The sequence below is a fragment of the Barbus barbus genome, assembly GCF_936440315.1.
Source record: "Barbus barbus genome assembly, chromosome: 30".
Classification (NCBI taxonomy): Eukaryota; Metazoa; Chordata; class Actinopteri; order Cypriniformes; family Cyprinidae; genus Barbus; species Barbus barbus.
Window position 1 is genome coordinate 8,149,306 of NC_136758.1, and position 12,989 is coordinate 8,162,294.

Below are 12,989 nucleotides of genomic sequence, written 5' to 3' on the forward strand. Positions count from 1 at the left end.
AAGTACGTACCACAAAAAAAGAAATGTAGTAAAGTACAGTTGCACAGAATTAGAACAGACTTGAATAGAATGGAGTAGAGTAAAACAGAACAGAACAGAGTAGAGTAGAACAGAATAGAGGAGAGAAGAATAGAATAGAATTGAACATTCTATTCTATAGAGTAGAACAGAAAAGACTAGAGTAGAACAGAAAATACAAGAGTAGAGTAGAACAGAGTAGAGTAGAACATAACAGAACAGAAAAGACTAGAGTAGAACAGAAAATACAAGAGTAGAGTAGAACAGAGTAGAGTAGAACATAACAGAACAGAAAAGACTAGAGTAGAACAGAAAATACAAGAGTAGAGTAGAACAGAGTAGAGTAGAACATAACAGAACAGAAAATACTAGAGTAGAACAGAACAGAGTAGAATAGAACAGAACAGAAAATACAAGAGTAGAGTAGAACAGAGTAGAGTAGAACATAACAGAACAGAAAATACTAGAGTAGAACAGAACAGAGTAGAATAGAACAGAACAGAAAATACAAGAGTAGAGTAGAACAGAGTAGAGTAGAACATAACAGAACAGAACAGAAAAGACTAGAGTAGAATAGAACAGAGTAGAATAGAACAGAACATAACAGAAAAGATAAGAGTAGAACAGAACAGAACATGTGGGATCAGAGTAGAGAAGGATTGTGGTTTAGAGGCTGTTCCTCACAGAATTTACAGAACTGCAGCATTCAGAACACATCAGTGTCATGTCCCAGTGCTTTATCTAGACTCTAGTCTCTCTCTCTCTCCCTCCTAATACTTCCCCTCCCTCTGCCTTGTGTTTCTTTCTCACAGCCTCAGTTCCCCTTCCACACATACACTCAGATGAAAGAGAGGGGGTCTCTCTTTTATCATCCATCCACAGGCATCAGAGACCGGGAGTGATGAAATGATGCAGTGGTGTGTGTGTGTGTGTTTCTCCACAGCTCACAGTGAATGTAAACAGTTTTACGCAGAGGGCTACAGCCCTGTGTGTCATAGTGTCTTCTCCTGCACTAAATTTTATGATTGCGCCATGTGATTATGATAAACAAACACAGCTTGCAGGCGTATGTAAAGACTGAGGAGCATGTGTCTATGGCTAATTACACACCCCTTAAAAAAAACACACATTCAAACACTGCCAAATTCACTGTGAGAATAAGCTCTAAAACACTATAAACTAACATATATTACATACTGCAAAATATTTTTAACCCCTTCAGCATACCCTGGACTGTGTAAACTAAGAGATTATTATTCCATGTTCAAACCATTAAGGTTTCAGGATAATATGAAATGTTGCTCTTTCTTTGCTCTTCCCCAAACTTTGCAAAGCTGATGTAGCTTCTATATATAATTTTGTGGGAAAAATACTTGATCATGTTTTTTCAATAGTGGGTTTCCCTTTGCCAGTGACCCCTCAGATTCTTTCAGTTAAACCAGTATTATTCTTCAGCCCCCAATTTTTTTTTTACATTGGCAAAATGGCAACTAATCAACATGCACAATATATATTTAGATCTGAATAAATTTGCTTTGACATGCCATGCAGTAGATTGACTTTGACATGCAAAAAGTATTTTTAAGGGTTAAAAAAAACATCACTTTTCTCATGTGATTCTCATTTCTCAACCCCAGGCAGCTGTATATTGCTGGCCTCATTGTTTCTACTAAATGTACTAATTGTACATGTACATTGCCTGTCAAAAGTTTGGGGTCAGTAAAAAGTTTTTTGAAAGAAATTCAGTTTATTCAGCAAGGATGCACAAAATTAATCAAAACTGACAGTAAAGACGTTCACATTGTTACTAAAATTATTTCAAATAAATGCTATTCTTTTGGTTTCCACAAAAATATTAAGCAGCACAACTGTTTTCAACTGTGTAATAGTAAGAAATAGCAAGAAATGTTTCTTGAGCACCAGATCAGCATATTTGATTTGTTTCTGAAGGAATATGTGACACTGGAGTAATGACAGGAATCGCATCACAGGAATAAATTACATTGTAAAATATATTATAATTTTACTCTATTTTTAATCAAATAAATGCAGTCTTGGTGAGAATAAGAAAAAAATATTAAAAAATCTTATCAACTGTAAACGTTTGAATGTTATTGTACACTACAGAACATATTCTGAACACACAGAACATACTCCATAAACCCTGCAAAAATACTGACAATATTCTATATAAACATCCTCTAAAAACTATTAGATGAAAAGCCTTCGTTTCAGTGCTGTGCTGTCTGCTCTGTTAGTTTGTAGTTCATATAGGAGTATTATTATAGAAATCTATATTCCTGTGTTTACATCGTAATGCTATTTTCCATCAGTGTTTCCCCTGCAAAGCTACATTTAAATGGACTTTCAGCCGTTTAGTGAATATACATCTCATTATTCAACAAGTTTTATCACATTTCTTTCATTGCCATAGGATGAAATGGTACTTTTCAATTAAACAGATTGTCTGGGACATACACTCCTAAAGGCGCTTTCACAAACTCTAACCGGCACTACAAACACAGACTAATTAAACCAGTAATGACTGGGAAATATCATCATACATCACACTTTTATGAGGAGGTCTGAGAAAGCAACGACACAAATCATATCTTCAGCAAAAAATATAACACCTAGAGCAACAGAGAGAGGCTGAGCATGGTGGTTTATTAAATATGGTGGTGTTGATAGTAAATAAAATGAACTATTTTTTTCAGTATAGACTGTAAAAGGACATGAGAAAAGACTAAGTGAATTATTTAATGGTTTAAAATATAGCTTTCGATGCAATCGTATATATATCAGTATATCTTTGCTCTGATTCATTATATTCAAGGATCTTATGCTGATATTTTATGAATGCGTTTCATTCATGTCATAAAAGACTTCATGTCTAAAAAGATCTAAGAAGAAAACTTCTAAACTTTCGACATTTTAACAAAACTTTTTATATGCAGTGGACTATAATTTCATCACACTGTTATTTAATGAATCTCAATCATACATGGTTACACAAATGCAATAACAAAACACCCACACACACATGAATCTGAATAAAAACAACTTGCGCACACACCTCGAACGGCTGGAGCTCCTCCTGTTCTGTGTAGAACTCCAGCTGTCTGTCAGAGATGAACTCCACCACTGTCCAGCCTCCTACGCATGACTGACCAATCAGAGGCCGGAATCTCTGTAAAACAAATATCACAACCAATCAGTCTCAACACTTCATCAGAAGACTTCATCACAAACGTTTCAAGACCAGACAGTCTTGAACTCATGTGACTGTTCATTTAAAACATTATTGTTAAAAAAAATTTACATAAATTATTCTTTACAAACATAATAAAAGAATTTCATTTTGTTTCGCACCACATGATATTTTACAGAAATAGGATTAGAGTTTCTGAGGTCTTTCCTATTTTATGTTTGTCCATTTGACCATTGGACTTTTTGGTTAAGTAATAAGTTTTATTCTCTTTTCTTTTTTTTTTTCCAAAATCTGCATATTAGAATGACCTAACCGCTATGTAGTGGTCAGCTGGTTGATTACATACAGTACATACAGTAAGCATGTCAAACCCTGCGCACTGTTGAACTGACCAATGTGCGTGTGTGTGTCTGTGTGTGAGCCAATATCTTGTGAGAATTTAGTATCTTTCATTGATCAAGTCATATTCTCTATGCATGGTTTGCATTTATATAAATACTAGGCCAGCACACTCAGTTTCCATGTCTGGCTGCCTGTTTCGTGTGTGTGTGTGTGTGTGTGCACGCTCATGTACTGTAAGTTGATGTGTATTATGCAACACAACAATTTTCAAGTCTTTGAGGTATCCTGAAGTGAAACCTAATCTACATGCAGCCACAGTGTTATGGGATGTGACCAAAAGTCCAGCCAGCGTGGAAAACGACTTAATAAACATAATAAATAATGTCCTAATGAAAATGCAAAAAGGCTGGGGTTAGCTTTATGGAATACAAAATATCATTAGCTCGGTATAAAAAAAAGACAATGGAAAGTCCCCAACAAGATAGAAAACCAAATATGTGTGTGCTTTTGCAGAGGCCTGATGCATGTGATGACTTGAGCCAAACATCAGTCATCCAAAACCTCAATTCACAAGTACTGTGTGCCAGTCTGACTATGTATGTGTGTGTGTGACTCATAAACCATGAGCTGGAGGGTAAGGGGACAAACAGAACCTGTGTGAGCTATTTTTAGACACTCTGCTGTGTGTAATGCACTCACACACACTGCACACAGTTACACACGTTTACCGCACTGTGGTTGGAGACTCTGTTCTGTCAGTGAGGCAGACAGACAGAAAGGACAAACAGTCAGGACAAATATTCTTTTGCAGAAACTGCATATCGACTGACTATGACATCATGAGCACAGTAAACGCAAACACTAACAGATGAACTAATACAAACCTGACACTAAATATTAATGAATAGACTCATTTAAAATACTATAGGCCTACATAAAATAATCCAAGGTAAAGTGATCGACCAGGTTGATCTTTAACCATTTTGTGACTGTTGCCATTGGCTTGTTATAAACGAAGCGGTAGTCATTTCAGTTAGAAAATCATCAAAGAAGGCATCAGTTAGAAATCATCAACATTATAATAATAAATATGTTCCAAATATTTATTAAAGAAATTAATACTTTCATTCAGCAAGTACACATTAAATTGATCAAAAGTAACAGTAAACACATTTATTATGATTTTATAAAGATATCTGAAGGATCGTGTGACACTAAAGACAATGGTTGATAAAAATTCAGCTTTACCATCACAGGAATAATTTCTATTATACAATTATAAAAGTAAATATTGTGTCAGATAGGTGTTCATAGCTGTTTTAAGTAGGTCTCATTTCCCATTAATAATTTAAATATTTAGAATATAGCAGCATATGTTGCCATCATATTGCCCTTCATCCATCCTCCAGTGCAGATATCAGAGTTGGCTATTAAAAATCCTAATCAGCCGATCACTATGAAAATCATTAATGCATTATGTAAGGTGTCCATGTAAGAATAAACCAGTGTCTGGAGTGTGATAGCACAAAGTCCAATCTTACTCTAATCATAAACTTAAATGAGATCCACTCCATCTTCAGTCCATGCATGTCTGTTTAATAACTTGCACACCGTTTCCTCTCATGCTGAGAAGTTTCCATTGACTTCTGTCGTTTTATAGTGAGCTACTGATATTTTCTACCCCCAACCCTAAACGTACCCCTCACAAGTATGTGTGAAGACTGCAAACGTGTGCAGACCTTTTGATGACCCGATGGGTCACGCTTACAACATGGAGTTGTAAAAATGCAAGCAAAGTTTTTTATGGAGCTTTATTTATACATTTTGAATACTTTGCGCTTAAAAATAAACATCTAGATGTCTGTTCAGTCCCCAATGTAACAGACAACACAAATTAATTGTTGTGCTTAAGTGATAAAAATGCGCAACACTTTATGTTTTAGTACCAAGTTATATGTAATATCTAATTAATTTAATTTAATTGAAATATAAACTCAAACGGAAGATTTTCCATATCTCTTCTTTCTTCTGCAGAAGATATAAGAAGATATTTTGAAGAATGTTGCTAACAAAACAGTTTTGGTGACCATTAACTTCCACTGGACACTCGCTGAGACATTTCTCAAAATACATTTTATATGTTCCACAGAAGAAAGAAAAACCATATAGGTTTGGAACGGCACGAAGGTGAACAAATGATGATTTTTGGGTGTACTATCCCTTCAGGTCTTAGTTAAGAAAAATAAAGCTACAGCTGTGAGAAATAAAGTCACAATTACATGAAAAGAAGTCAATATTTTGATCTATAATATGTCAGAACAACAGAAATAGTCAATTTGGAGAATTAGGGTACTATTTTATTTTTGTAACTGTGGCAGAAATTCATAAGTGCTTTAAAAAGACATTTTTCTCATGAGAACCGCTGACTGCTTCCCAAAATGTAGGTGATTTCATGTTTTACGGCCATTGTGGTGACATTTGATCACCGCAGTGTAGGCAAAACATGAACCACACACACACACACACACATCTCATTCAACACAAGATCAAAATCTGGATCACAAACGCACACGTGATCAAACTCTGCATGGAAGCCTCAGTGATCACACACACACAAAACTACTTTCCCCTCTCCTTCTGTCCTTTCATTTCTCTCTCTCTCTCTCTCTCTCTCTCTCTCTCTCTCGCAAACACAATCTAGGTCACACACCTGCTGAAGCACGGCCATACACCCTCACTCTTGGCAGAGCACACAATGTTGCCATGGTTTTAGAGAGTGTGTGTGTGTGTGTGTGGAACATTAAGACTTCTTTAAGCCTTTAAAGCTGCTTGAGTCTGTCTCTACACATGCTTTGAGGGACAGAGAGTGTTTTTGTGTGTGTGAGGGAATGTATGAGCGTCTATATTCGCATTTGAGACTGTTTATATTTTGTGTGAAGATGGATGAGTGTATGTAATTAGAAACGTCTGCTCAGCACAAAGCCACATTTAGGAATACTTATTAAAATAGGTCAGAGTGCGTGTGTGTACACACACACACAAATACACAGAGAGACAATCAAACACAAGCAGGAGTCGCTGCTGATTGAATAAACAGAGATAAAACAGAAACAGTTAGATGGTAAATGTCATATCAGTCCACACCCAATGACAGAGAGAGAGTGACGCTGGGGAATAACAGCAGTGTTAATACTGACCCTTGGGCTATGACATACTGACACGTGTCTCGCCGCAGTAGCTGCTCTTTAACCCAAGCAGGATCAATTTCAGCTCGTCCCTGTAAGTAACGTGTATTTTCATTCTACTGCACTGAACTAGTGTTCAACAGGAAGGAAAATCACTGTTATATGCCAACCGTTTCACCATGAAAACATAATTAAAAGGAGAACAAACGTGAAGACTTTTGAGAAGTCTAGTCAGATTTGGCTTCTGAGAAAAGACCCAGGAAACTCTCGTCTCCTCAAGAGTTTCAGAAGCACAATGTCTCATACTGTGGTCACAAGCTAGACATTTACATTTTCAGTAGTTATCATCAAATCCTCACAAGACCATATTATTTATGCTAGCCACCTGAATTTTATAGAGCTTCACACATACTTTATATTATTTCAGCAAAAGAATTTTAAGAGAACGATCCATGACAAAGTTTGAGGTTTAAATGAATCACTGAGCTATGAAAGAGCAATCTGTGAGCAATATTGTCCTCTGGAGTAGAACTAGTGCTCAAGAGCTCCTAAATGTTTCACAGCAAGGCAGAGAGTGTTTCTGAGTTGTCCTCCTCTGTTCTCTGCTCTCTTTGGGTAAACGTGACCTTTCGTGTCTGTTTTTCCACCTCTTGGCGAGAATGCAGTCGCAAAGCTTGTTCTGGATGAAGAACTGCCTCTGCTTTGAATTTCTGATGAAGAGATTCAGCTAATACTTTCTTTTCGGTGCTTGACTGCTTTCAAACTGCTCTGATTTAGTGTTGAAATCCCGCCAAACTCAAGCTGTCTTTCATGAGAAATCTTTTATAATGGAAAAATGTGATTCATGTTTTATAACGTTATTTTTCCAAGAGTAGTTTTGCTTAAGAGAAAGCTTATTTGCTAAAGCTTATTTTCCCTTATATTTAAATTTAATTTATATTGTTAAATTTAATTAATTATATATATATATATATATATATATATATATATATATATATATATATATATATGTGTGTATGTATGTATATATACACATTATAAATATACACAGTACACACACATATATTATGTAAACAAAAACTTATATTTTGGAAGCGGTTAAATCAACAGCACTAATATTATATATCTGATTAACATATCTTTCTCCTAATATTCCTTAAGAGAAATACAGAACGAGTGTAAAAAGTTAAGCAAGAAAAGCTCTTTATTTCTTTATTCTCCATTTAGAATGTTTGAGATTATATTTTTAGTATTTATTCATATTTTTTTTTAATTCTAGTTCAGTAATTGTACTTCAACATTTTCAGCACTTCAGCTTACTTTATTTCAGTTAGTTGCAAGGGCAACATTACTAATTTTAAGCTATTCAAGTGTCTTTCTGTGTCTAATATTTTATTTTATTTCAGGCTATTTCAATTCACAAAAACACTTAAATACTTTAGTTTTAGTTTGACAATAACAACACTGAAACAGATCTCATTGATCTTTTTTTCTACAGGTTGAGCACTACTTGTTTTCAACATGCAGGCTGGACATTTCTTGTTTGTTTTCTTCATATTTTTCTGTAATTGTACCTCTTGAATTTAGAGTCTTTAAAAAGTGCTTTAAAAAGTGCTTCTTTTGGGTATTATTTGATTAAAATGCACCAGCTCTGTTAAGAAGCTATCATAAATCAGTTTTTGTGTTTGTGTGGTTCACTGAGCTTCTGTTAGGTTGTTGAACTCACTTTAATGCACAATAAAGTTGATACTGCAGCAGTGCGATAAGAATAACTCTGTGATCTGATATTTCACATGACATGACCTCAGATTGAGCTCTAGTTGACCTCCCTTTGAGTTCAGCCGTTAAATGAACGACTGCATGTCTCTGACCGTAATTCATGGCACAGTGGGGAATAGATGTATATGTATGTGTTGTGGGAATTACTTTAATTGATGCTTATTGTCACAGCATACAAGTTTCAATCTGTACCTAAAGAAAATATAGCCCCAAAAAATGTTCAGGGAAACCAAAATTTGACATCCTGGGAATGTAGTGTGATATGAGTGCTGATCCTCGCACTTTGCTTCATGACAAATGCAAACACACAGAAAAACCGAGAGATCTCCCAAAGTGCACAAAGACGGACGGAGAGGTTCTCTTTCCTTTCTCCTTCTCTCGCTCTGTTTGTGTGTGTGTGTGTAAGAACCCTCTTTGTTTTGGCTCTCCAAGTGGCTGACACACAGCCAACAGCCAGACAGAGCCTCAGTGTGTGTGTGTGTGTGTGTGTGTGAAGGAGAGAAAGAGAGCTACAGAGAAACCGGGTAAGAGAGAATGTGTGAGTGTGGTGGGTAAATTTATGTCCAGCTGAGTGAGTAAAAGTGAATGCACTTCCACAGAAATGACGCTCTCTTCTACACACACACACACACACACACACACGTTGGTTTTTGTGGTTTATGGGGACTCTCCATAGGCGTAATGGTTTTTATACTGAACAAACTGTGTGTGCTATTGCCCTACACCAACCCTACACCTAAACTTAGCCCTCACAGAAGACTTTGTGCATTTTTAGATTTTCAAAAAAACACCATTTAGTATGTTTTTTAACATTTTGAATTACGGGGACATAGGCAGTGTCCTCATAAACCACATTCATATTGTAATACCTCTGTCATACCCATGTCATTATACAAATGTGTCCTCATAAACCACATAAACGTGCGCACGCACACACGCGCACACGGTAAATAATAAAATAGATAGAAAATAAATAGAAAATACAAACATACATCATTCATGACCTTTGCTCTGCTGTACACACAAGCAAAACTAACACACACACCAGACCTGGGGCAATATACACACAAAAACAAATTTGCCAGTCATAAACAGAACTGTGTGTAAAAACTTTTCTGCTACACACACAAACACTGGCTCTCTGCTGTGGATCTAGGTCATATTTGTCTCTCTAGACACCAGTTAAACACACACACACACACAAACACATTGCCTATTACCTCCACAAGCACCAAATTACAAGCTCAACTGATGTTGCTAATGGCAACTTGGACAGACATCCACAACTACAGTCTTGCTCTGTGTGTGTGTGTTCTTGTTTTCTGTTTTCGTTAGTGTCATGGACAAAGCAGGAAAGAGGGACCGAGAAAGACACTTTCAATGTAATGATCAAATGAGTTAGCAATTCAGAGGCATAAACTCCCTCTCTCTCTCTCTCATAGACATACACACCCACACGCACAGACATACACACACCCACATAGTAATGGAGTCAGTTCCTGACTGAGTCACACAACTGATTAGTCATTTGGCAGCTATCTGCATATGTATGTGTGTTGAATATGAATAATTTGCTACAGTAAGAGATGAAAATCATTAGAGGTTCGTTTTGCAAAAAAACAGACGCATACATCTGGCTGCGTCTGAAAACGAGTGAGCAGCATGGACAGCATTTTTGGCCATTATAAAAACAATTCAAACGCACTTATGATGCCCAGAATTGCTGAATCAAATACTCAAAATGAACTTTGCATGCAGAATGAATAAAGTGCCTAATTATACATACAATATGACAGTTCAAAGCCAATGTTTGAACAACCTGTTGTCCAAAAATGCTACTTCAAATATACAAATATTTAAATCCAACTTATGAATGAAACTATGATTCTCAAAAATGTTAATTCGAACATATGGATATTGGAATCAAATGTTCAGATGCATCTACAAAGCATTCAAATATTCACGTTAAAGATTCAAATGCACTCTGATGCCCCGAACTGGTGAATCAAACACACAGTATGAACCTTCAAACGAACAAATAACACCCAAAGATGATGAATCAACCAAATGAACATTCAAATCCAACATATGAATGAAACCTATTCGCAAAAAATGCTCATTTGAACAAAAGAAGGTCAAAATCAAACATTTAAAACTATCTACAGTCCCAAAAATGCTGAACAGAAAGTTCAAATATTCAAAATGCATTATAATACCTCAAAATCCTGACTCAAACATATGAAATTACAAATTCAATATTCAAATGACCTATGATTCCCCAAAATGCAAAACCAAACATAAGAAAGTGCAAATCCAATGAACATGAGGCTCAAAAAACACTGATTTGAGCATATGAACGTCTAAATCCAACATTTAAATGAGCCCATGATTCCTCAAAATGCTGAATCAAACATAAGCAAGTACAAATCCAACGTTCAAGAAAACATATACACACATACAAATCTAATGTTCAAAAGAAACAGTCTGGCTAGGCAGTTCACTGACAGAGACAAGATGTGACCAGACATTTGTAAAAACACGATACAGGACAGAACAGGATGTCCATGAAGGGCAAACGTAGAAACATCAGCCTTTATCCACCGATTTATCCAAATTTCATCAGATTCATTCCTGGAAACAAAGTGAATTCAGTTTGTGAGGAACTTGAGATTAATGTGTCGTCTGTGGATTTCCTGAATCCGCTGTGATTCATTAAAAAAGACATTTAGGAAAAATGAGCAAGTAAGTGTGTGTGTGTGTGTGTGTGTGTGTCTGTTTCTCCTGCACACACACCTTGAGTCTAAGCAATCACAAAGCAAACAAACATCAGTGTGTGTGTGTGTGTGTGTGAGATCCTGTCTCTTCCTAAATGATGACATCATTGGCGCTGAGTGGAGCTCATCACACACCCAGGCTTATAATCTCTTAACCTGGATCCATTTAACCACCTGCCATTACTGACAGCAGAATCATCAGAGAGAGAGGCAGACAGACAGAGCACGTGTGTGTGTGTCTAACACACAGCAGAGCTCCGACACGTATGTAAACACTGTGGAGGGCGATTTTGTGTGTCTGAGTGTGTGTGTGTGTGTGTGTGCGACTGAGAATTAGTGAGTGAGAGAAGAGAGAGCGCGAGCGCGTCTGGTGGTAGATGTCGACATGTGGTTAGACCGTTACAGGCACGGTGCCAAGAACAGGCGAGGGGGCGGGGGTCTCTCACACACACACACACACAAACGCACTAAATATAGAGTCCTGCCGAGGCTTCAATCTCACACATATACATTGTGAGATGAGTACAAATGCATAGACAAACAAGTATGAGATGAACGGATACCAACATGTAGGGCCCTATGATTCCTGCGATGTGGAAATCGCAGACAGAATTGCTAAATCGAGTCATTAATGCAGAATTTACTGTATAAAGGTGCACTCACGTTAGGAAAAGCAGGCAAAAATAGGCAAATTTTTCAATACTATTAATATTTTTCAAAACATTCTGTTGGTCAGCATTGCGACTTTGTGTGGCCAACATGAACATGAGTGAAATCTGCATGAGGAACTACATTGGGAATACGGATTCCTATTGAAATGACTGGAATTTGCCCATGAAATATGCAATGTGACCAGACCTTAACGTGAAATGTCACAAAAACAATATTTGGATTAATAAAAAGTAAGACTGTGCAATTAATCAAATTCAAATTATGACATGGACTAGTGTCTGTTATATTAAACTGCAAAAAATACTGGGTAAATCTCTGTTGTGCAGCAGTTTATTTGACAAACAAACAATAAATAAATAAATACATTTTTAATTTGAACAAGTTTTATTAATTAATTTTATAAACATGGTTTCTGATGATAAATTTGTTTTAAATCTTAAAACACAAACTATATCAAAATTAAAGAATTTGTGAAAAAATAAAATGGAATTTAAGAAAAAAAAACTTTATAGGGCCCTACCATTGTTAAAATTTTAATAAATGATTAAATTGTTAAAAAGTTTTATGAATTCAATTGATTAGACATGCTTAATTATACCAATAAATCTAAACCCAGAACAATTCTAATGATAACCACAGAATTTGGGAAAAGATGAAAAGCATTTCAAAGGGCTCTAACTACAGATCCTTTTGTGAACAACTGTGTTATGAATTGTGTGCGTGTAATAAAGTCGGAAACATTCATATAGAGGGAAACCAAGAGTGATGAGAGAGAGACCCCAAACCCCCAGAGGAAATAAATTTCCTAGGACACACAGAGCCGTGCACACAGGCGTGCGGTTGACCTGTTATTCTGTGGGGTCATGGAGTAATGTAAGCTCTGCAGCTGGTACATAAATATGACTTTGAGAGCAGAGTCCAAGGTAACTCGAAACAACTCTACAGCTGCGTACAAACACACACACACACCACTAACTCTGTTTGAACTACATTCAGACTGATGAAGTG

General features: G+C 36.3%; 1 protein-coding gene across 1 annotated transcript in view; it reads right to left on the minus strand.

Annotated features, from left to right (window-relative positions):
* LOC306850725 (putative JmjC domain-containing histone demethylation protein 2C) overlaps positions 1-12,989 on the minus strand; it is a 66,990-nt gene that overhangs the window by 35,855 nt on the left and 18,146 nt on the right. The window contains exon 3 of the mRNA XM_079386549.1: positions 3,095-3,208. Coding sequence (XP_079242675.1) covers positions 3,095-3,208 — 114 coding nt within the window. The remainder of the gene's footprint in view (positions 1-3,094; positions 3,209-12,989) is intronic.